Raw genomic sequence first — 25706 nt, forward strand, 5'->3', positions numbered from 1 at the left:
GGATCGAACCGCTGTCTGATTGAAGGACAACCCTGCTCTACCACTGAGCCACAGTTGACCCACAAACAACGCTGCTGGTTTTTTATGATGAAGCAGATGTAGCCTGCACTGTATCAGAGGTGGAGAAGTGTGGACAATAAGTATAATATACAGATTTCTGCCTGATCAGAAGTGTTTTCAGATGTTCATAGAGTGACTGAGAGCCACTGCATCGTGTTGTGCTAGCTCCAAATGTGACAGCTCTATTCATTTTCCTATCCTAATGTCCATGAGAATTCCTTTGCTTTCTCTCTGATCCTCCATAATAACGTTGCCACGAATGATAAATGATAAGCTACACATTGGCAAGACAGTGGAGATTGTTAACAATGTATCCGAGCAACACACGCTGCTAGGCAACAGCCACGGTTGTGTGGGTGTTCACATGAGTGCCCATGACTAAGACCAGATGTAGTTAAGACTAGGCTTCAGTTTGGTTGGTGCAACTGACTTAAAGTCCATGCCATAGGCTGGTCTTAAGAAAGACGGACTTAGTACTCAGGACCAAGCTTAGTAAAGACCAGTAGCTGCACCCCGCTCCTGTACTGTAGGGGGCAGCATCCTCCCACTGCAGTGCAGTGATAACCTCTGGACCACAAAGACGTTATCAGACAAATCCAGAAAATATCAACAGATGTATCAGCTCCAAAACACTGAACTGGCCTCACTTCCAACTTAAATGATTAACATACTTATTGGTTTACAGGGACAGTGCACTTCAGAAAGATTGCTGCAAATGCAACAGAATCAGTCAAACTGCTACTTTCTATCTATTCTGCAGTTCTTATATTCAAATGTGATTCAAACTTCTTATCTCATATATTCTGTCTTGTCATCTAATTGTGTTCCACTCTAAGAATCATTCTTTGGACTGAATCTGGCAAATAATATTATCTTTTTCTCAGCAGACATTTGACTTTGTGGGAAAAGCACATTAACAATGGCTTAGTTCCATTAAGTGTCAAAGAATGCTATTTCCGTGAGCCAGCCTGCACAGTGGAATGCAGCCATCATTAACGTAGGGCCACACAGCCCGCATGAGCAGCGTGTGTGCGTTTTATTTTGGCATCCATGTTAACAAGCGAGGGCAGCCAGACAGGTTCCAGGTCTCAGCCTCTTTTTTCAACATCAGTAATAACGATCCTTTTAGAGTTATATGTAAGATAAGATAAGATAATCCTTTATTAGTCCTGCAGCGGGGAAATTTGCAGGATTACAGCAGCAGAGAGGATAGTGTAAACTAGAGACATAGTTAAAAAAAACAAGATCAAAACAAGTATTATAAATAAGTAAATAAGTAATAACACGGTAAAGAATATTAAATAACTCCTCCATGAGGTCCAATCATTCTGATAAACTTCCTGAAACTCATAATCACATCTTTATATGATTCTAATGTTCAGTCGCTGTACAGCGCAGTATAGTTCTGCGGTGACTGACCTTGCGCCTGCATCCGTGTCCGGACCAGGGCCAGCGGGTAGCTAGCCAGCTGGCCACACGTGCTGGAAGTGGTGCCACAAGCCAGCAGCACAAACACCCCAGGATCAGCGCTGTCGGTGGCGTAGCGCTGCAGCCAGGAATTCTTCAGAGTCTGACAGAGGAGAGGAGAGCTACGGTGTCAGACTGAGCTAAAAACAAAACATCAAACAACAAGTTATCCCCTTGAGAACAATAACAACAACAGACCTCATAGACAGCCAGGTCTATGCCAGCATAGGGGATGATGCCCAGCATGTTGGGGACATAGCCCTTGTAGAAAGCAGCCACTCCCTCCTTCTGAAAGATATGTTTGGCACAATCCAAGATGCCCGAGTACTGTCCCGTCTTCCTCAGGGCTAACCGTGTCTTCAAGACCTGAGAGGACAGAGAGTGATGACAGGACTCCAGTCTGATGAAAGACAGCTCCACTTTGTTGTTAAACATTTGAAGAAAATGGTTCATACTTGAACACACTTAGACTAATATATATGCAGTGCACTCTTTTTTTATATAAAAAATACATTGTGTGTTATGAACCTAATTTACATAAATGACTTGCTCACACTATGTGCATTACTGGAGGTCTGTGAGTCTGCATGTGAAGATCTGATTTCCTCCAGATAGGAGGTCACAGTACAGTTTCACATGATGGGTTCAAGGCTAAAAGTTAAAATGGGCAGTCAGTCACAAGCCAAAAGAGTCCACTTGGATATTTATGCACACAAACATGAGTCATGAGTTGCTACATAACATTTACAGATGTTTCTTTCTGTCTGTGTTCGCTCTGACCTCCATGGGGTAGATGCTGCTCTGAGCGGTTACTCCAGCCAGAGAGCCTGCAACCAGTCTCTCGCCGATGCCCAACGTCTCCTGGTTACTTCCAATTAATCGTTTCATCTGAGGGACAGAACATTTCTTGTCATGCAATCACCCAAAATGAGAGAGAAATAAACAGCCTAATGGAGTCAGAGCTGTAGCGGTTCACACCTGTTCATATGCCATGAACTTAATAGCAGACTCGGGGGCAATTTTGATGACATTGATACCATTGCCTCGCCACAGTGACCTCACGCCGCCCTCTCGGATCATCTGGACAAAGCCTCCAGTGATATGCATGTTGTTGCTCTTGGAGGCGTGAACCTGGAGGGGGAGGAAGGGGGGGTCAGGACAAACTGTCAGCATGTCTTCACACTTGGATCACTACTTCCTTTCCCTTTGTACAGTTTGTCCTTCTCTGAGAGCACTCTCTAGTTCAGCTGTGTGATGTGCTTTACCTGCATGAGGACTTTGAGCCTGTCCAGTGGTGCAGTGCAGGTTCGAGACACAGCACCAGCTCCTCCTCCAGCCACTAGATGTCGCCACCACATTCCTGTTTTCTTCTCCTCTGCCGTGAACTCGTCAGGCACCAACAAACTCTCCCCAACATCAAAGATCTGAGGAGGAAGCCTTAGAGTTAGTGGGTACATCCCACGTCTCTTATTTGTAATTTCCTCACTCCTCGATCCTCACTTAAACATGACGTTTTTCTGCGGCGCCTTCTTGACGGCCATCTCAAAGCTCTTACTTCTGCTCTGAGGGTCGAGGATCGAGAAGCATGAGGGGATCTCCGAGGAGCCATGAGCGAATATAAACAAGAGCAGCCTTCACGGAAGTCTTTTAACGTCTGATGTCCCCCTCATTGTTTATCAGTTATTTGATTGGACGCTGCAGCTGATCGAATGATCTGATGCATCTCAACATCACTGGAGTGTCATAGGGAAGACAGATAAAACTCAAGTTTTATATTTGATTTGTTTTCAGATTTACCGTCTGGTTAAAATAAATGTTCATTGTACGTTGGAACAACAAAAAGACCACAATCAACTTTCTTCATTTATTAGAAGGATTTGTCTTTTCATGATCTGTTGTTTCCCCCAATAACTATTATTATGGATACAATTAAAGTCAGAGAGAGCAGGAGAGATGAAACACTTACATCATTTATCGGCATTTCTATTCACGTCACATGAGGCTGGTAATTCCTGAGTGTCATGTTTCATGAGTTATGTCATTTCAGTTTCCCCCAAAACATTGAGCCTAATGAATTAATTCCAGTGTTCAAGAGAAACAGTAATCATATTCTTGGTTATTTAATAATGACTTTTAAATCAGAATTTCAAAACGTACAGACGCAAATTATTATGGGGTCTTTTTCTTCTCCCACTTGGATTATCAAATTATTCATTATTATTAGAACAAGTAATGTCAAAATATTAACCAGTAATTTAATTACTTACACATGCAGTTACAAACTAGTTAAATGGCTTTCTCAGAATGCTCGTATGCCTTTACAATAAGAAAGGGAGTGGTATCTGTAAGGTGACAGTCTAAATGATATGTAGTTCACTAATCATGCAACATTTCACTTTCCTTGCCTTCTTCTTACACATTGCCCAAACAAACCTTTTCCATTAGGAAAGATGAGATTTGGACTGCTATTCAGGTTTGCTAAGAGGAAGAGTGTGTAGCCTACCGTAGAGTGTTTCCAGTAGAGGATGATCTCAGGAATGTTGCACGCTGGATGCAGGAGGTGGTAATCCCGCCACTCACTCCAGTCAATGGTCATTGTCCCATTCTTATCCATACTGGGGATGTAGAGTAAAACAGTGAATACGGGCCGTTACAAATGTGAAAGTTTTAGTCGGTGAAAAGAACAAGCAATCTGCTTACTCGCACTCTTGCGTGTCAACCATGGTAGCAGTATTTCTTTGTCTATGTGATATTGTTTTCTTCTAAAAATCACTGAATAAAACATCATCTGTTAACTGAACTAGACAGACTGTATTCAGGATCACTGTAGCACAGGCTGAGCAAGCAGACTATAGAAGCTACTACTTACTAAAAGATAGGGGCCCAGATATGACCCCTCGTTATTCTGGGCCAGCCAGAGAAGAAAGACAGACAGACAGACAGACAGACAGACAGGAGGTTAGAGGAACAAGACAAGGATCCCACGAGCCACAACAATGAGCCATTTGCTGCTGATAACATTTTTCTTGTTACTACAGATCACACTGTTAAGAAAAGTCATTTAACAGGAAATGTTCTGCATTTTTCCCCCCATTTATAAATGTCTGTAGAATATTTGCCGTAATGAAGTTTGCCATTGAAATTACAGGAAGTTTATAAGAGTAAACTAACATTTTTTAATGGAAATGGAAAACTAGATTGTTTTGGTTCTGGCTCCATTTTGCTGTGCAGGTACATTATCGTTATTATTTTTATCAATACTTTAAAAATGATCATTAAAAAGTAAAATAAAGTTTATATTTGGTTTTACCAGGCCCTGGCAGGGAAGAAATCCACTGTCTCATGGGTCAAAGTTCATAACTTAAGCTTTGGTGGTCTTTTGCTCCTTTAATGTCCAGTGCAATTTTTTTTAACAATTCTCTAAAATGACTCATTAATAATGTAAATGTTCAGAAATTCCTTTTTGATTAAAAGTACATATTCTGTGTTTTTACATTTGTGTGTAGTTGTTCTACTTATAGAAACCACAATCTTACTGCAGGTAGAGTTTTTTCCACTGTCAAATGAACAGACACACACTGTTCAAAAGTTTAGGATCACCTGCAACAAACGCTTGATTAGGACAGTCACATTTGTGAGAGGATTATTCTATATGCCCGCATGTGTCTGATGCTTTTATCTTGTAGAAAGACTCTTTACTAACAGATGTTATTTAGTTTAGAAGATGAAGAACAAAACCCTGTTCATTGGATTAACTGAAAGAGACAGAGATCCTCTGAGCAACAGTTAAATAAGAAGAGAGAAATAAACAGTCATTGGTCAAAGAAACTGGAAGCTTAGATTTAAACAAGAACAGCTTTCTCTTTCAGTGTCAAGAGTTTCACAATAAAAGCAGCCTAGAACAAGCTGAATTTAACTTTAACAAACCTCTTCTTCAGACTTCACTATAGAATTAGAAGGTTCGTCTAAAGTTAGAACTGTTGGAACATCAGCTGGACCAATTCCAGGTTAAACCTTCAATCTAACCTCTGAGTAGGCTGCTACCCGCTCTACCTCCGAGCCACAGCCGTCCTATTGAGAGCCCAAACGCAAGCACCGATGTGGTTCAGAAATGATCGAGGGTTACTTATACTTTCCGGTGCTGGAAAACAAATTCAAACGATATTTTTTGGGGAAAAGTGTATTCTCCCCCATTATGTAACCCTTCGGGAACATCGACTAAACGTAACTTTTAATCATCAAATTCTTCTTCTTCTTTCGGGGCCAAAACTATTTGAAATGTAAATATTACATTCTGAATTATACTTATTCAGTTTCTGTTAAAATAATCATTATTATTGAAGGAAAGATGAGAACATCAATGTAACAGGTGCCCCAAACTTTTGAAAGACAGTGTACCCCCCCAAACCTCTTGAGGATCTTCTCAGCCTGCTCCTCAGAGATGTTCACTCCCAGGTCACGCAGAGACTGCATGATTTCTTGCAAATCGATCCGACCTACAACACAGTTTTGAATAGAATTTGTATTAATTAAAGATGAACGCCACAGATTTTACACATAGAAGTCAGTTTAATAGTCACATTGAGCAGTACTCTGCCTGTAAAAACAGCTGTACTGTATAATGTCTTCTAGGTCGGAGAAGCTTTGTGAAGTCTAAGAAAATGACACTGATCATGTCATCAGGGTTATCTCAGCTCGAGCCTGAAGTTTAGAGATTAACGCTGCAAGATCCGAGATTGTGAGCTTGCCAGTTTATGATTGGGTACATGGTGCCCGCTGTATTTGATGTGCTCAGAGGAAGAATAAAGTGTCAAATGCATATTTGAAGTGGAACTGGATTATTGTTGTCCGTCATCGTGTTTTCTGCAGTGTGTAGTCCCTCGCAGATTTCTCGGACCACATTCAGCTACAAGGCGCTAATTCTACAGTTAGCATGTTCAGCCCAGACTCACTCAACAATACTTTGTATATTTTAAAGCTAAATGCAACCAACTGTTGCATGTTGAGAGCAAAGATGAAGAGGATATATCTAAGAACACCTTTGTGCTCCTTTAAACAGTTCTGTGCTCTTGTTATAACAGTGGTGGATTAGAACCAAGTACATTTAGGCTATTCAGGTTTTCAATTTTTGGTATTCAGATATTCTGTTTTGTTTCTTTGTTTTTTTAACCTTTCTGGATTACAAACACTGATAAAACACACCAAACCTTTTGGAAAATGCTTTTTTTTAATAACAAATAAAAATGCTTTAAAAAGATTGCCCTTAAATTACAGCAAGGCCAAGGTGCAGCTATGTCGTCCATCTCAGCTTCTTGGGTCACGTCATGGAGACGAGCCAAGCCAGAGCCCTCATGTTGGACGCTTTTGTCGGAGTGTAACTCATCTGGAGCTCGGGCCAAAAGGGCTGAGCGGAAGAAAACGTGTTGGTTCTGTCTTTTCTCAGTACCACACAGCAGACTAAAAAAAGTCATCATATGCAACAGGATTCCTTACCATCGTTCTTCTTGTCCAGACTCTTGAATACCAGCCGCAGTTTCTTCTCATGGTCCCGGAGATAATGAACAAACTCCTCAAAGTCTAACTGTCCGTCCAGGTCTTTGTCTCCTGCTTTCACTATTTTCTGGAAGGAGACAAGAGACAGGAGAAACCTTTGAGCGACTTCATTTTCGGGTAATTTTTGTATTTATGTGAGCTTAAGACATTTCAGTAAGCCTGATGCATTGACTGTATATATAGTAACATTATCTTTAAAGGATATTGACTTGAACTCATTTGCCGCTGTTATTAAAAACAGCCCTATAGCTTTGTGGACTGACTGTAGGTGCCATCTGTGCACTGTTGACTGAGCCTGCAGTTTGGACCACTTTGCAGTCATCACACACATCGGGTTGTTAGTCCACGGCACTTTATGCCAATATAGCTGCCAAGCCAACTGGAAGGATTTCTACACAGAATTAGAGTTAGCTGGAGCATGAATTTACTCTTACTAGCAGGAAATGGATCCCAAGGGAAGGAACAGCTGGGTGTGCCGGCCGGAGAGGAAATATGCATGTTTGTCTCTCACTGAATGAACCTGAGCAATACACTGTCAAGTGATGTGCTCTGCTAGCGAAAAGGCAAAACTGACTGAGCATGTTAAAAAAAGATTCAACCATGTGCGACTCACAGAATGGAGGCCAGTCCATAGGCCACTGTTTGAGGGAACCATCCCACCGAACAGCTATCAAAGCAGCAGCTTTGCATGCTTTAGTCCTTCCCCTGCAAATTTGTGATATTGGGTTATACAAATAAAGTTGATTGAACTGAATTAAATTGAGAGCATATTTGCCAGTGAAAAAAACCCCCATCTAATACACATGGGGTCTGGACAGGGGGTTAGACCGTTGTGGGTTGTGTTCGCAGTGGTCATTGCAGACACAGCAGGTGGAGGTCTACACCGATTTCCCTAATCGATTTGTTTTGATTACTATAAGATTAGGGATATTTCCTCTATAATACCAATATTTCTTGGAGATGAAAGAGACTTTCAGAGAACTAAAGCTGAAAACTGTAGGAACAGAAACCCTCTAACATGGTGCATTATTAAAAATAAAAAGATGAGCCCCTTAGCGGTTTCATTAATGTACCTATGTGTGTGTATGTTTGTACGTGTGTTTTAGTGAAAAAATTAAACTATAAATACCGCTTAGGACTTAGACAGAAAATAACTTTTGTGTTGTTACAGTTTTAAAAACATAGTGGCATCGTCTCAAAAACTGGCATTTAAAAGGTATGAATACCTGAGTAGAATTAGTCTTGGCCCTATGCTGCACACGCACAATAATGATTAGCTGTTGCAGTATATGATTATACTGCAATGCATGAGTCTAATCGAGCCGGTCTCAGGCTCATTTAACTTATTTTCTTTAATCGTACCCATATGGGCCTTTGGGCTGCAGAGCACACATATGTGGGTGGATGAAATAATGACATACATTTTCATGTCACAGCCATCACTGCATTCCAAAATAATTTTTGGGAGTTTTGAGCAGAAAACCCTTATGTGCTTTGGTCACCACCAACTCTCTTAAGAAACTAACAAATTCACTGTAACTGCTTTGTGAAGAGGCTCATTTGAAATGATAGGGGCCAATTTTGCGCCACATGTCTGCATATTAAATATGTGCAAATAGCACAGGAGCACAAAGACATTGGCTTGGCAGAACAGTTAGAGGTACATTTCTCCCTTTTGAAGGTGTTTTGAGAAGTTCTCGGTTTCCTTTGGTCGTATTTGCACAGAATGAGGAGCTGCAAAACCGCACAATCCTTTTGTGAATATGCCCCTGTGAGCAGTAAGCAGTAACATTGACGGGATACTCTGCTGTTGGTAAGCAGACCAAGGGGGAATACAGTCTTTAAGTTTGACATTAAGCAGTTAAATGGGCCGAGCCTTTTCTCAGGAACAGTAAAATGAATAACTTAATCAAATATATTATATCCAACAGTGTCACCGTGTTTGTTATAGTGACTTTTACCTCTAAATGTAGGTATTCCCCAGTGAAACAACGATTTGCTATAAGGAACTAAATAAGATGGAAGCAAATGCATTTCCCATGTGTAGCAGTAGCACACTTAATCATAGGACATCCAACGCACTGTAAGCAACTGCACATTTTCAGTTTGCATTGACTGCTCTGAACTGGCTGATAAAACCATGCTAAATTAAGAGAAAACTGAGGTACCCATGAGCAAGGCAAGGCACTATCTGGTATCAGCTCCAGCGGAGCTGCTCAGCTGCCAAAAAAAAAGAGTGCGGTTGTTCTTGGCAGCGTCCAAGTGTAGAAAAAGCTGTGTCTTTCTGGAAAAGAGCCTTAACCCAGTGACACTGGGTCAGCACAGGTTAACAACACTGAGTCAGCAGCTCAGTGACGCTGCACTTAGCACAGTGGTGCTTAGACGCAATAAGGACCACATGTGCCCATCAATTTATCAATAAATTTAAAATCCCTTACTTGATGGTGGTGCTTGGTATAAAAGTCAGAGGTCAAGCCATCTGCTTTATCCTACCTGATCCGTAGGTGGTGCCATCACAATTAATTCTGTGGTCTTCTTTGGAGTTACACTTCTACTGCCGATTGTTTGACTCTCAGAGGAGTGTGCAGTGTTTTCCTGGAGAACAGCTTGCAGCTCTCTGCAGTTCCCAGGAGCCTCAGTCTCTTTTTCCCCTGGCAACGGAGTTTGGGCAGGCTTACACTGCGTCCTGCTAAAAAGGCTCTGGCACAGGAAAGTCTTCATCATCCTCAAACTGGGGCTAAGGGTGTCTGGTTGATTGCCCACTACTCAAAGACAACAACTCTTAACGGGTTCTGTTAGCTGAAATCAAAGAGTTGAGCTTGCAGAAAGGTCAACTGAGGACAACATGGTCCAGTAGAGAGGGCACCTTCAGCTCAGTGTCTCGGTCTTATCTTCCAACTGGATCTTTTTCTCATTATAAAATAAAAATCACTCAGTTGACAGACGTCCAGGCTCAGGTCCACAGACATCCAACAAAAGAAGCAGATAAAACTAAATGCTCCTATCTAACTCTTGTCATACACTTCTGAGGCATGATCAATTCTCCATTTGACGTAGAATCCCACACTGAAAGTATCTCATGTTGAGAATGATTAAATGATGGCACCAGCAGACTTAGCTGGCTTCAGTATCAGCAGCCAGACAAATGCAGCAAAGAGAGGCTCCAGAAACCTGCATCCTCACTGCAGCTGAGCCTGACCAATCACTGCAGCCCAGAGTAGCAGGTTCCCCTGTCGAGTCATGAAACGAGCACCTCAGCCAATGGAGGACGAAATTGCAGGATGGAAATGAATTCATGCCTTGGATTGGCAGCCAGAATAGCAGGGGGGGAGAAGCAGGGTTTCCCCTCAGTTGCACCTCCCTTACACTAGAAAATCTGCTGAGTGATGCCTCCCTCCTCCCTCCCTCCCTCATTCTCCTCCTGCACTCCCTGAGTCACTCCGTCAGCATCCAGCAGGCGATCCCATCCACCCCACAACAGAGCTCCACTGTATTAGAATTCTCAACAAGTACCGGGTCCCTGCTGCTGGGAAAACTACAGTGTTTAACGGCTCCTGACTTCCAGCTGCTTTTCCACCGAACTGGTATTTTGCACTGGCGGCACCAGTGATATTATGCACTCGCATGAATGCAACCACATTCAATTTTTACTTGCACACTTACAAATAATTATGAGATATGACACAATTGCCAGGTACCTACCAATAACGTCAAAGCTAGCCTTGGCTATGTGAAAGAATGATGCGGCCAAATGGAGTTTCATTGCGAACTAGATATTACTTTAAGCAACTTCTGACCCATCTCAAACTTACCCTTTTAAGATAAAACTATAAAGAAGACAGTTTGCACACTTCCTTATTTCAAGTGTTAATACCGTTGATCATGGTACACTTTTACACATATTGTAAAACTAGGTTGGACTTTCTGGGGAATTTTAACATGTCTGAAATGATACATGAAGGGCACGGATTATTTTGTTGCTAACTTGTGGAACCTTGGTGTTTTAAGTAAATCGGACCAAAGTTATAACAGTCATGTAAAAGCAAGCACAAAATCATATTCTCTTATCTTATCTTATTACTCTTCTATGAATATCAACACGGAGCTGGCCCTAAATACATCACTGAAATGTTCTAGCATTAAAACCCTCCCAGATGTCTTGGACCACTGGGGAGTGGACTGCTAGTGGTAAACTGGACTAAATCCAAACCAACAGACAGTGAAAGACAGAAAGCCTGCTTCTCATCAGTACGAAGCCCAGGAGGTGTCAATGAAAAAAAAACGAAGTAATTTGTGCTCTCCATTTAATAATACCTGCTCTCAAATAAGTAATTTGTGAACTCAATTTAAAAATCTGGAATCTCAATTTATTTGTTCTTGTGAATTAATAGTTCATGCTCTCAAATTAAAAATCTTTGCTCTAAATGTATTAATTTGTGTTTTTCAAATGAGTAATTCTTGCTCTTGGTTTATTAATTCCTGTTCTCAAATTAAAAGTAGTGCAGTGGATTTAAAGATTTGTGCTCTTGAATGACTAATTCTAGCTCATTTTAGATTGTTCTTGGCTTGACATGCTCTGTCTCTCGCTCTCTCACTGCTCCAAACAAACTCCTTCAGAGAGCCATTCTCCACACACCATTTAATTACCACCCGTCATTCGATGCAGGGTGGGTCAGTCATGCTGACTTAATGCCTCTTATTAGTTGACACCGCATGGTTTTGTGCTGCTGTAGCCAATGCTTTAACAACACTATGAATGTTCAAAGCTGTACAAGCTGTTTTTTTTATATACCTGCATATTTCCTGTTAGCTTGAACATATTGCTAATTTTTATGTAACGGGAACCCTTTTGACTTTATGACGACTGAAAGTTCTCATTAACTGATTAAAAGTAACTGCAAAAGTATTAATGAGCTGTTGTACCTTGCATATAGGCATTTATATTCATTGTCAAATGATACAGTAAATATTATTTTGAGATACTCTGAAGTCTGACAGTTTCATATTGTGTAGAGAGAGGAGCTAGGGTTGTTATTAGAGGTTCATTCTGGGACTCTGAGGTCTTGAACATTTCCAACTGGCAATGTAGAAGGTAACATTATTCAGGATTATGCAACTACCCTCCAGAAACAAAGAGAGACATTTTCAGAGCATCAGAGATTTCAAGCTTCCAGTCCACTGTCAAATGAGATCGGGGGAGACTCCCGTACTCACTTACTGTTTCTGCAAAGTAGCTCGCTACTACAGTTGCTGCTTGATGTGTCAGAAATTGTCTTCATTATTAAGAACCTTGGGTCAAAGTAGTCAACCTTTCTGAGAAATTTGAGTCAAGTGAGTGCTTGTTATCAATTTAGACGACGAAATTGTGTATCGCAATATATCAATGTATCGTTTCATCACAATATGACTCCATTGAAAGACGATGAATTTTCATATTGAAATATCGCCAGCCCCACCTGTACACTATCCATCTTGGTTTCATCAGGGTGGACCCTGATGTAGGAAAAAAGGATGTTTCGAACTGCTTTCACCAACCTGCTTCACCTTAAAATATTGCCACTGTAATTCGGTTGAAACAAAGGCTTTATCCTAGACCAGTGGTTCTCAACCTTTTTTCAGCCACGTACCCCCTAACCCGCGCAATGCATTTTTGGTTGGAAAACACAGCGCTCTGCCATCAGTGTCTGATTTATTAAACTGTCAACACTGAAGATTGCATTGTTGCATTGAATTCAGTTTTATGAACTTAAACTTATATTTTATTGAATATTTATTAAATAACTATTTCTAAAGGATTTTTGAATGGATGCTAATTTTGAATATATTTAAAAAAGAAAAATCTCACGTACCCCCTGGAGTGCCTTCACGTACCCCCATTTGAGAACCACTGTCCTAGACATCAAAAAACACTTTTCACTTTGCGACCAACCATAGTTTTATCTGAGACGTCCAGATGTCTTTCCCCTACACATTACTGCTTGCACGGTAACTACATTTTAAATTTGATTAGCGTATGACTTTGAGTTTGGCACTTCTCCCTACGGGCTGTGATGTCTTTCTTGTCTTTTGTTTTATAAAAAACTATACAGCCCATACAGTTGAGCAGACACATGTCCACTTACCATGAGCTCATGTTCGGTGCGATGCACTCCTAGTTTCTTCAGCCCAATTGTCAGGTCGTTGACACAAATGCCTCCATCGCCGTTCACATCCAGGACTTGGAACAACACTTTCAGTCTGTGCTCCTGCTCGGGACCTCCACATATGTCACATGGGTGTGCTGACTGGCCGGGGTCCGCGTGGCAGTCCCCGTCGACGGGCTGTCGGGGGACTGCTTTAGATGGGGGAGCTGAGGAGGGTTCTCCTTCCGCGCGTCCGCCCGGGTCGATCCCTGGGTGGATCTCGCCCGATCGGCACTGGCAGATTACATCGCTGAGCAAAGGAGGCATCAACGAACCCTGCTGGTGTATCCTAAGTGTCCACGCTGTCAGAGAGCACCTGGAGGCAGCTGTTACACAGTATCTCGAGCCCGACTACCACGTCACATTGCCCTCCTCTTCAGCCGGCACTGAATGGAAAAGCTGTCAGAAGCCGGTTAGCTTAGAAACCCGACTTTTCAGCACCAACACATTTGCGGAGTTTACTTGCGACGAAAAATGGTTCTTCTATATCATTTTACTTGATTAAATGAGTTCAGCTAGCTAGAGTTTCCCACGCAAAGCTAACCGAAATGAAAGATGCAGATGAAACGTTACGTGGTGATAATATGAGGATCCTTCGCTGTCAGCGCTTTGACCATGGTAAAAACAAAACAAACTTCACAGCATCGAACGTTGGAGTTTATACAGAGCTCGTGTATCGCCCGACACGGAAGATGAAGTTCCAGTTAAAAAGACCGTTTTAAACTTGCCTAAGGATAATACAAACATACTAGTAAGCGATGAGCCGGTGGCCCGTTGGCTGAATGTGGAATCCTGCTATGTCTAAGACATGACCCGCCCTACGCTGCCTCTGATTGGCTGGTTGTCGTTATTTTCGTTGGTTGGATAAGGTAGGTTTAGGCATGAGGTGTGGCAGAGCCGTATAAAGAGAGTCGCGTCAACGGAAGTCCAAAATGCTCGATTTTCACGTGATTCAGGTAGACGTCATATACTTCCAGGAAGTACTTGGGGGTTCAGTTTGATTGCCTGGAAAGCTTTACAAACAGAGAGACAGAACTGAGTTTCTTTGGTAATTAGTAGTCAATAAATTAATTAAGCATTAATGATTTACAATATTCATATAGAATACCGACACATGTATGTAGTTACATACAAATAAAATTCCTACCTTTAAAAAGTGCATCATCAGCTGTAATTCTATGCTAGTATTTGCTGCTAACTTCCGCAAACTATTTAGGCTCCATGATCTGCAATTGCTGTGAAGAAAAACAAAAGGATCCATTGGAGTGAACAGAGATGATGTGACCCTCATTAAGGGGCTATTACTGAAACCACCATGAATTAAATATTTGGTGGATAATTAATCTAATCTAAAGTTTTAAAATTTTCCCTCCCTCTAAAAATATAATTTAGGATGTAATTGATCTTGAATGGCAGCGTTTGCCTAAAATATGTCGACAAGTTCACTATTCTCTTACGGCTTCTGGTAAGCCCTACTCTGCCTCTGATTGGTTTAGCCTGATTGTAGTGTCCCGGTTGCCTATCAAAAAAGGCCACTATGGCTGCTGATTGCTTTGTTTAGACGCGTGCCAATAACTGACGAAATGTCCAGCTTCCAAATTAAATCCAATTTATTATTTACAAACACAGGGTTTCATAAAACGAACAGAGCACAGACAGTTTCTCTATCATAAGTTCCTTTACTTAATCATAGTCAAAAGAAATCATACCGTTCATCCTCGTTCACTATTGCACGCTAAAAAACTATTTGCTTCTCCCATTTCAGCAGCACCTGCATCAGGTAACCCTCACTGATTATATTGACCTCTTGCCTAATTGAGAGCAGCACTACGCCCCAAAGTGGTGCGAGGTTTTACAAAACAAAACAATGACAAAATGGCTCTTACAATGATATTCCTACCCTTAAACTAATCCGTAGTTAAGCTGTGGACGCAAGGATAGGAGGCAAGGAAAATAATTGAGGAGGTACAAAATGGAAAATGAGGAAGGCCGATGGTCTTGAGCTACGGGGTATGACACATGCTCAGTGTAACTGGAGATGTTGGAGGGTTACAGCAGACGACTAGAAATAAAGGGGTGGTGTCCGCTGAATGGTGGCCGGTATTTACAATAAAATGTATTCAAATAGAAAACATTTGTCATGTGTAATATGGTCTCTTATTAAAAATATTAAATTATTGCAGAGTTATTCTCATCCATATGACACCTTCCCTCAGTGAACTGAATCAATCCTCCTCATATTCTATGACCGTACGATAGAATGTCCATCTAAGTAAATTGAGTAAAGCATATAAATGGCACACCAAACTGCCGCCATTTTTTGTTTCAGATGTGTAATGCTAGACGACCTTATAAATCAGATTTACATCCATCCATCCATCCATTTCCTTCCGCTTATCCGGGGCCGGGTCGCGGGGGCAGCAAGCTAAGGAGGGTCCTCCAGACGTCCTTCTCCCCAGCAACACTTTCCAGCTCCTCCTGTTCCCAGGCCAGACGAGATATATAATCTCTCCAGCGTGTTCTGGGTCTACCCCGGGGCCTCTTACCAGTTGGACGTGCCTGGAAAACCTCTAAAGGGAGGCGTCCAGGAGGCATCCTGATCAGATGCCCGAGCCACCTCAGCTGGCCCCTTTCGACGCGAAGGAGCAGCGGCTCTACTCCGAGCTCCCTCCGGATGTCTGAGCTCCTCACCCTATCTCTAAGGCTGAGCCCAGCCACCCTACGAAGGAAGCTCATTTCGGCCGCTTGTATTCGCGATCTCATTCTTTCGGTCACTACCCAAAGCTCATGACCATAGGTGAGGGTTGGAACGTAGATGGACTGGTAAATCGAGAGCTTTGCCTTTCGGCTCAGCTCCTTCTTCACCAAAACGGTCCGCTACAACGCCCGCATCACTGCTGACGCTGCACCGAACCGCCTGTCCATCTCCCGCTCCATTTTACCCTCACTCGTGAATAAGATCCCGAGATACTTGAACTCCCTCGCTTGGGGCAGTGACTCACTCCCAACCCAGAGGGTGCAATCCACCGTTTTCCGGAAGAGAACCATGGCCTCAGACTTGGAGGTACTGACTCTCATCCCGACCGCTTCACACTCGGCTGTGAACCGCCCCAGTGCGTGCTGAAGGTCACGTTCTGAAGAAGCCAACAGAACCACATCATCTGCAAAAAGCAGGGATGCGATTCTGAGGTCCCCAAACCGGAAACTCTCCTCCCCCCGGCTGCGCCTTGAAATCCTGTCGCTCAGGAGGGCTTGTGAGTATCCCCACACCCGCCCGGCGCCTCTCACACGCAAGCTTCAAAATCATTCTCAGCCCTGGGCAACTCCGGAAAAGGAAAAAGTCCAGCCCCTCTCCAGGAGTTTGGTTCCAGAACCGGTGCTATGCGTGGAGGTGAGCCCAACTATATCTAGCTGGTAGCGTTCCACCTCCCGCACCAGCTCCGGTTCCTTCCCCGCCAGAGAGGTGACATTCCACGTCCCTAGAGCTAGTCTGTGATGCCGGGGGTCAGCACGCCCAGGTTTCCGCCCCAGCCTGCCGCCCAGCTCACATTGCACCCGACCCCAATGCCTATCCCTGCGGGTGGTGGGCGCACAGGGTGGCGGCACGATGTAGCTTTTTCGGGCTGGGCCCGGCCGGGCCCCATGTGCCAAGGCCCGGCCACCAGACGCCGCCGGCGAGCTCCCCTACCAGGTCTGGCTCCAGGAGGGGGCCCCGGTTTCCCTATTCCGGGCGAGGTGCCACAACCTTGCATCGTCCGATTCATTGGGGTTTGGTGAATCGCTCTTAGTCTGACCCCTCCCCCGAGACCACTTTGCCTTGGGAGACCCTACCAGGAGCTATTGCCCCCGACAACACAGCTCTCAGGATCACTGGGGCACACAAACCCCTCCACCATGATAAGGTGGCGAAAGCATATAAATGGCACACCAAACTGCCGCCATTTTTTGTTTCAGATGTGTAATGCTAGACGACCTTATAAATCAGATTTACAATGTTGAGCCAATGGAAAAACCTGGTGACAACAATTTTCATGCATGTTACACTAGGCCTATAATAAACCAACCTTATCAGATTTCTACAGGGAGTAGCCTTGTGCTGAACCCGCCCCCCAGCATTGTTTGCGATGCGGTGGATCATTTCTCTTCTTTTAAGTTATGTCAATCAAATACAGTCATTTAATGTCTTTTCAAGCTGCATAACATTGTCATAATTAAATGTCTTTTAAGTCCCAGCAGAAACCATTGTGGCTGAATTAATTACAATTTCGTGAGAAAAGATTTTTTTAGTACTATTATGGTGCTGCAAACGCTACTTTTAAAGTGGCCCTATTATGCTTTTCCACTTTTTCACTCTCCTTAAGTGTGTTATATACACTCACCGGCCACTTTATTAGGCACACCTGTTCAATTGCTTGTTAACATAAATAGCTAATCAGCCAATCACATGGCAGCAACTCAATGCATTTAGGCATCTAGATGTGGTGAAGACGACTTGCTGAAGTTCAAACCGAGCATCAGAATGGGGAAGAAAGGGGATTTAAGTGACTTTGAACGTGGCATGGTTGTTGGTGCCAGACGGGCTGGTCTGAGTATTTCAAAAATTGCTGATCTACTGGGATTTTCACTCACAACCATCTCTAGGGTTTACAGAGAATGGTCCAAAAAAGAGAAAATATCCAGTGAGCGGCAATTGTGTGGACGAAAATGCCTTGTTGATGTCAGAGGTCAGAGGAGAATGGGCAGAGTGGTTCGAGATGATAGAAAGGCAACAGTAACTCAAATAACCACTCGTTACAACCAAGATATGCAGAATACCATCTCTGAACACGTCGAACCTTGAAGCAGATGGGCTACAGCAGCAGAAAACTGCACCGGGTGCCACTACTGTCAGCTAAGAACAGGAAACTGAGGATACAATTCGCACAGGCTCACCAAAATTGGACAATAGAAGATTGGAAAAACGTTGCCTGTAGTGATGAGTCTCGATTTCAGCTGTGACATTCAGATGGTAGGGTCAGAATTTGGCGTAAACAACATGAAAGCATGGATCCATCCTGCCTTGTATCAAAGGTTCAGGCTGGTGGTGGTGGTGTAATGGTGTAGGGGATATTTTCTTGGCACACTTTGGGCCCCTTGGTACCAATTGAGCATTGTTTAAATGCCACGGCCTACCTGAGTATTGTTGCTGACCATGTCCATCCCTTTATGACCACAGTGTACCCATCTTCTGATGGCTACTTCCAGCAGGATAATGCACCATGTCACAAAGCTCACATCATCTCAAACTGGTTTCTTGAACATCACAATGAGTTCACTGTACTCCAATGGCCTCCAAAGTCACCAGATCTCAATCCAATAGAGCACCTTTGGTATGTGGTGGAACGGGAGATTCGCATCATGGATGTGCAGCCGACAAATCTGCAGCAACTGCGTGATGCTATCATGTCAATATGGACCAAAATATCTGAGGAGTGTTTCCAACACCTTGTTGAATCTATGCTACGAAGAAGTAAGGCAGTTCTGAAGGCAAAAGGGGGTCCAACCCGGTACTAGCAAGGTGTACCTAATAAAGTGGCCGGTGAGTGTATAGTCAAGTCAGTCAAGTCAACAGGTCGGGAATGCACAGGTTTTTAAGCGGTTGTAAAATCTTAATTTGTTAATCTGGCATCCTGTTGTCATTTAGTTTAAGTCATAGCCAGCCTGTTTTACCTGTAGCTATATCAAAGGACGTGAAATGCATCTGCATTAATAGGAATGTAATTATGGACTTGATAAACAGTTAAAGTGGCCCTATTATGCTTTTCCACTTTTTCCCTCTCCTTTAGTGTGTTATATATTTATTTTTTTACATGTAAAAGGTCCGTAGAGTGTAAAACCTGAAGTCCACGCCTAAAATAAGTTATCCTCCCCCTCAGAATCACTGCTCATGAGCTGCCTGAAACGTCTCGACTGAATTCTCTCCTTCACTTCCGTAACTTTATGAGGTCAAAATGTTACGGAAATAAATTGCATAAACCTCAGGCTAGTTTGGCCCGCCCTCAAACAAAGCTACAGTGAGACGGAGCTGGAGCTCTGGAGGAAGACTTTGTTTAGCTACCGTCATGTCGAAAAGACACTGTGTTCTGCTCTCAGAAAGGAAATGTTCTGTGTATGAACCCCCAAAGGAAGATGACTTGAAGAATAAGTGGCTAAACTTCATTTTTTAATGCATTTCAAAACTGGACACAGTTCACGGCTGGATTTTCGAAACGCTTACTGCTAAAAGATGATGGCGGTTCAGGATCACAACCTGTATGTAGATTTATTATTTGTGGATGATTAATGTTTAACACAACAAAGGTAGCTAACGTTACTAGCCGGGGTTCAAATGTTAACACAGTGCTCAGCTGTAGCCTCGGCTAACGTTGGCAGCTAACATTATTGTGTTCTAATGGCCCTGCTAATCAACTTTAGCCCCACTGTGTAAAATATGAGGACTGAATATATGTCCATCGTGAATAGTGTTCAAGTGAGGAGGTATGTTTGTGATTACAAGCTGTAATGTTACTGCCACTATCCACTTTGGTTTGGCTAACTTTGCAGCTATTTTCATGACTGTTACCCCGCTGTTTCTGCTCTGATCCACTGGGCTCCTTTCATTAAACTGCCAATAGTTCCAGTAGACGCATCCCAGCATAAGGCGAACAATGTAAATTTTACTCATAGCTATAGTAGTCATAAAATAATATTGTGAGTCTTTGTGCATGTGCTTACATGCATATTTGTTGTCTGCTGATTTTTCACGGGACATGACTGTTTAGCTTGATAGATGTTGACTGTTTTCATCTGATGACCTGTGACCCGGCTGACACCCACTGCTACTTCGATTATTATTATTAGTCACATTACTACTACTATTCCCTAAATCATTATTTTAATTCTACTATAGTCATTGCTGCTTTTATTATAAGTAGTCTTAATTTTTTCCTTCATTACTCTGCTTACTACTCTTATTATATGAATAATTTATGTCATATACATTGAATGTGTTGTAACTCTGTTATGTTGTTTATTCTGTACACGACATCTATTGCATTCTGTCCACCCTGGGAGAAGGATCCCTCCTCTGTCGCTCTCCCATAGGTTTCTTACTTTTTTCTCCCTGTTGAAGTTTTTTTAGGGGAGTTTTTCCTGTGCCGATGTGAGGGTTCCGGGACAGAGGATGTCGCATGTGTACAGATTGTAAAGCCCTCTGAGGCAAATTTGTCATTTGTGATTTTGGGCTATACAAAATAAACTGAATTGAATTGAATTGAATCTGATGCAAATTAGTTTTAATGAATAAATTGCTGTCCTAGTGTGAGAAACCCTCAAAGGAGAAAGTGTTGGCCGCCATGTGTCCCTCTTCTGTCAAGGAGCAGCCTGAAGCCAACATTCTGACCAGCTGGATCAGGAAACTCCCTGCGTTTCTGAAATACAACACATGGCGGGATTGCGAGCCTCATGTGTTGTCCTAAATATCACCAGCTGAAAAAGCTGCAGTAGTCGAGAGGCCGGTATCGCCTGTATGGAGAGGATCACACATCATTACCATTGCAGCTAAAAACTATCTATACAGTACTACAGTATTAACAAATGTTTCTTTTTTATTTAAATGTTTTTATATTTGAAAATAAATAAAGTAATTTGGAGGAAAATAAACAATTCTCATTTCTTCATTAGTTCTTTTGATCTTGTGTTATAATGAAACAATTGTGTTCAGATGTAGTTTACACAGATTTCATTATATGTAATAACAATTTACTCCGCTTCTATACTACGCCTCAAACGTCCATAGTGGATAATCTTAAGGTTGTATGGATTCAAACAGTTTGGATCGAGGTCAGGATGGTGAACCATGCATGTAGGAGGGACTAGAACCTGGTACATTTGTTTCAAAACCTAATGAGAGAGGACGAGGAAAAAAGACACTGATTTACAAGAAATACTGTGTTATAATAAAGCAAATAATGACTCAGGAGGCAACATCACTGCATGGGACAAATATTAATCCAGGAAGCAAAGATTTTACTTTAAATAAAATGCTGTGATCATATTGTTGTTTACAAACATAATAACAGCCAGGAGTGGATTGTTAAATGCAGCTACATTTTTGCAGAGGTTACAGTTAAGATGACATTTTATAGTACTGTTGTTGTTACTATGTAAAACTAGTTGTTTTACTGTATACAACACAAATCTGTAATCTCTAAATCTGCTGTGCTCTACATAATATAACCAAAGTCACTAATAAAACACATTAGTATTTTTACAGGGAACAGGTGTTAGTAACTAACTTACAAGCAACGTGAGTGTAATTCTTAGCTTCTTAGATAAAGAGGTTTTGAGCATTAACGCATGTAAACATGTTATAACTGTAACTTGAGATAAAACTATGCACCTGAAAAAGAGCATAATAGGGCCTGTTTAACTAAAGCATTTAGATTTTCTTTCAAACTTTGAAGTTTTGCTAATTTCTTAAGATCAGGGACAGAGCAAAGTGTGTGCTGGAGTGAGGATGACTCCAACAGCTACTACTGACTTAACTTTTCTGTGGTCATTTGACAATTAAAAATGAAAATGGCGATAGTTATTGGTTGTTACAGAGACAACCATGTCAGTGGGGCTGTAAAGTGTTGTCTCAGCTTGAAGAGAACAGATGCAGCATCAAAGACAAATGACTGGCTAGTTAGCTAAATAACTAGCTTGTCCTTCTCCAGAGCCACAGAGAGTGAGGAAGAGGGACTGATGGACTCAGAGCAGCCACTTGGGAGCAGACCTCTGTTTGACTCATTCTCTGTTACCAGTATAGCATGGCGGACTTAGCGAGCCAGCTAACCAGGGGGCGACTTCTCTGGTTGTATAGAAGTCTATGATAAAGTGACTTGATTTATTACCTCAGTAAACATTGTTAACATGTGTTTATGGTCTCAATATCTAGTTCTTCAAGTCTTATTCAATACAGCATGATGTTCATTTAGTAAATTATGGTCCATTTAGAGTCAAATAGATCATAAAGAAGGGTATGCTTTGGGGCGGGGCTACACAGTGATTGACAGGTCTCTACCAGAGCCGTATACAGCGCCTCGAACATGGTGTCACTTCTCCGTAGTCTAAATATGGTTGCTTCTGTTCACTAGTTGCAATAAAAAATTATTGTGACAGACAATATCCAAGATTGCAATGGACAGACTGCCTTACTCAAGGCTTCAAGTCCACTTACCAATGGGTGACATCATGACGAAAGCTCTGACCATCCAGCTACGAGGATTTGAATGTGAATGTCTCATCTACCCCTTTTTATTTCTAAATTAAGTGGACTCAAGGATACACACAATGTGTTTGGGTGAGACACTGAACACTGGATATAAATATTGTTTACAAGAAAAGTCTACAGGGTACCTTTAAACTCATCATAATGTCTTAAACAGGCCCTATTATGGTATTTTTCGGTGCATATTTTTTAACTCTTTTATCTTTTACCCCATAAAGTTACGGAAGTGAAGGAGAGAATTGAATGGAGCCGTTTCAGACAGCTCAGGAGCAGTGATTCTGAGGGGGAGGGTAACCCCTTTTAGGTGTGGACATCAGGTTTTACACTCTACGGACCTTATACATGTAAAAAAATATATATAACACACTAAAGGAGAGGGAAAAAGTGGAAAGCATAATAGGGCCACTTTAACTGTTTATCAAGTCCATAATTACATTCCTATTAATGCAGATGCATTTCACGTCCTTTAATATAGCTACAGGTAAAACAGGCTGGCTATGACTTAAACTAAATGACAACAGGATGTCAGATTAACAAATTAAGATTTTACAACCGCTTAAAAACCTGTGCGTTCCCGACCTGTTGACTTGACTGAAATGAGTCTAAGATACAATCAATTAAAAAAGATCAGTCTTTAAACTGAAAAACATGCTGGGATGGAATCTAGCAAGTAGACCTAGTCCTTTCTGGCCTATATGAATTAAATTCTAAGCGTTTCTCCCTGTGTTGGAGTGTTTATGTTATTTTTCTGTAAAAGGATTACATTTACCTTTTTCGAAGAAAGTATAGATGGAAATAAAAAAGAGTTAGGTTTTAAATTTCAATTATTTTATGCTACGCTTCAGCCTTGTAACCTAAGGCTGAAGCTATAATGACTAAATGTGTCATCTAGCTATACCTTTTGGCCAGAGCTAGAGGGCTGTGGGCTGGAGCGCCTCCCTGGCTGGACAGCAATGTCCTCACCGTGGACCCTCCTCAAGGCTGATCTGACGTATTTTTGTAGGCCAACAGGAAGTTAGCATCACTGGTTCCCTCCACAAAAATCCCATTGGATTTTGGACTATGCAGAAACTAATCTCTGTGGCAAACAAAAGGTTATGATACCTACATATTTTGTTCAACAAGATAATCTTCACAAATGAACTACACTTTTATGGTTTTTGAAGCGTGAATACAATCAGCAGTAGTAAAAAGCTAACGTTAGGCTATAAAGGAACTACACCACGGTCACGTGACTTCACGTCTCCCCCACTAAGCTAAAGGAGGGCTACTGTTCTAGTGAGGATGTTAAGTCTTCTCATTTAGAAGACACGTAAAAGCTTCTAAATTCACCAGAGGGGTATTTCCTGACCTATTTCATATTGTAAAACAAAACGATATAAACTCTTCAGCTTGTACCACAGATCAGATTTCAGACATCTCACCAAAAACACATTCAAGATACACCATGACCTTGAGATGAGGGAATTAAAGGGCAAAAATGCTGCCTCATTTCGGAGGTTTTATAACTCATAAAGGCAAATCCATAATTTTGCTTTTAAGTTTATTCAGTAACTAACCAAAATCCAAACTTGAATAGCATTCAATACTTCTGTACATCAATACACTAACTGTTATTCTGTTAGAACATTAAATGCCTTAAGTAGATCCAGACTGTTTCCTTGATGTTTTGGGTTGTTCTAAAAGCTCCATTAAACTGCCATATGAGACCCAGCAGGCTTTAATGTTTGTATGGCTCAATGATAAGGTGTCCTGTCTTTATTTGGAGGAGACACTGCATTTCACTCATAAAATACATTTGTTAAGATTTGGGGTCCCTTTATTGATTATATAAGAAAGCAAAGCGACCTGGCTGCAACAAAGTTTGTATGGATTTATGTGCCCCTTTTGTGTGACTTCAGGTTTATTAAGTATATTTGAAAATCATACAGATTGTACATCCCCAAACAGTGACAATGGCTCTATGGATATTTGTGTCACTGTGGCTCAGGACACTTGAAATACAGTGTCCAATATTTTGAATTATCTAGATATTAAAGGTGTTTACTCTGGTTCTTGACTTGTTATTATTCATGTTTTTAATTAGGTATCTTCTACATACATAAATTTCAATTTGCAAAGTTTACTACAATAGTTTTAGCTTTTGAATGGATGTACAATAAACTTTTATAATACTTGTTTTGATCTTGTTTTTTTACTTATGTCTCTTGTTTGCACTACCCTCTCTGCTGCTGTTATCCTGCAAATTTCCCCGCTGTGCGACTAATAAAGGATTATCTTATTTTATCTTAATTGATGGAGTTTTTCTTTTTCAAATAATACATTTCTTTTACAGTTTCATACATTTTTTTATTTAAAAAACTGAAATTAAACTGTAAAAAAATGCCTTAAGATTGTGTAAATATATGTTTATCTTGGGTTTTGCTTTACACACAAACACACACACACACACACACACACACACACATAAAAACACACGAACAAACAAAATGTAATTGATTATGAATTAAGATTTCTGCTCATCATAAACTGTGATAGCAGACACGCAGAGGCAAATGCGTTTATAATAAGATACATTAGAGAAGAGTCAGTTCTTTTAATATCTAAAAATGTTCAACAAAGTATTTTAGGGCTTCAAGCAGAAACAACACAGATCCTCAGTTTTATGGTATCAAGAATGAGATAAACTGATTCATTTCTTTCTTGATTCCACAAATAACTGGTTCACAGTTTAACATTTCACTCAGCACTGTACAAATGTAAGGCAACACATCACTGAGAACACTGAAAGAAAATTAAATAACAAGCTAAAGGGAAATGTCAGGGTTTTTCATCCCTTACTTCTGTCTATTTATGTTTTATATGCCCTTTCATTTTTTTTGATGTGTTCATCTCCCTGCAAAGCCTGCATGCTGTTACAGAAATGTTGAAATGAAAACAAATTGAATAAAACAACTAATAGTAACCAGCTACGACTACAATGTGAGGTAAGGGAATGATTTCGGTTATTCAGCTCATTGATTATTGGGATTTGATTAAGCCAATAGTCACAGAGAACAGAGCATGACCGCGAGAAATTCAACCAATGGGGTGTCAGTGGGCGGGACTACACGCCCAGCTAACGTAAGCGTTGTTAGTAGGAAGAAGAAGCC

The 25706-nt window shown here is 41.5% G+C and overlaps 1 protein-coding gene across 1 annotated transcript in view; it reads right to left on the reverse strand.

The window, feature by feature from the left end:
* The window catches only part of slc25a25b (solute carrier family 25 member 25b), a 15364-nt gene extending 1325 nt beyond the window's left edge, over nt 1-14039 (reverse strand). Inside the window, exons 1-9 of the mRNA XM_054612206.1 lie at nt 13203-14039; nt 7021-7147; nt 5936-6023; nt 4031-4142; nt 2793-2951; nt 2506-2658; nt 2308-2415; nt 1726-1893; nt 1480-1630 (exon numbers count right to left, since the gene is read on the reverse strand). Coding sequence (XP_054468181.1) covers nt 1480-1630; nt 1726-1893; nt 2308-2415; nt 2506-2658; nt 2793-2951; nt 4031-4142; nt 5936-6023; nt 7021-7147; nt 13203-13529 — 1393 coding nt within the window. The 5' untranslated portion in view covers nt 13530-14039. The remainder of the gene's footprint in view (nt 1-1479; nt 1631-1725; nt 1894-2307; nt 2416-2505; nt 2659-2792; nt 2952-4030; nt 4143-5935; nt 6024-7020; nt 7148-13202) is intronic.
* Nucleotides 14040-25706: the final 11667 nt, after the last annotated feature.

The sequence above is a fragment of the Anoplopoma fimbria genome, chromosome 14 (genome assembly GCF_027596085.1).
Source record: "Anoplopoma fimbria isolate UVic2021 breed Golden Eagle Sablefish chromosome 14, Afim_UVic_2022, whole genome shotgun sequence".
NCBI classification, from domain to species: Eukaryota; Metazoa; Chordata; class Actinopteri; order Perciformes; family Anoplopomatidae; genus Anoplopoma; species Anoplopoma fimbria.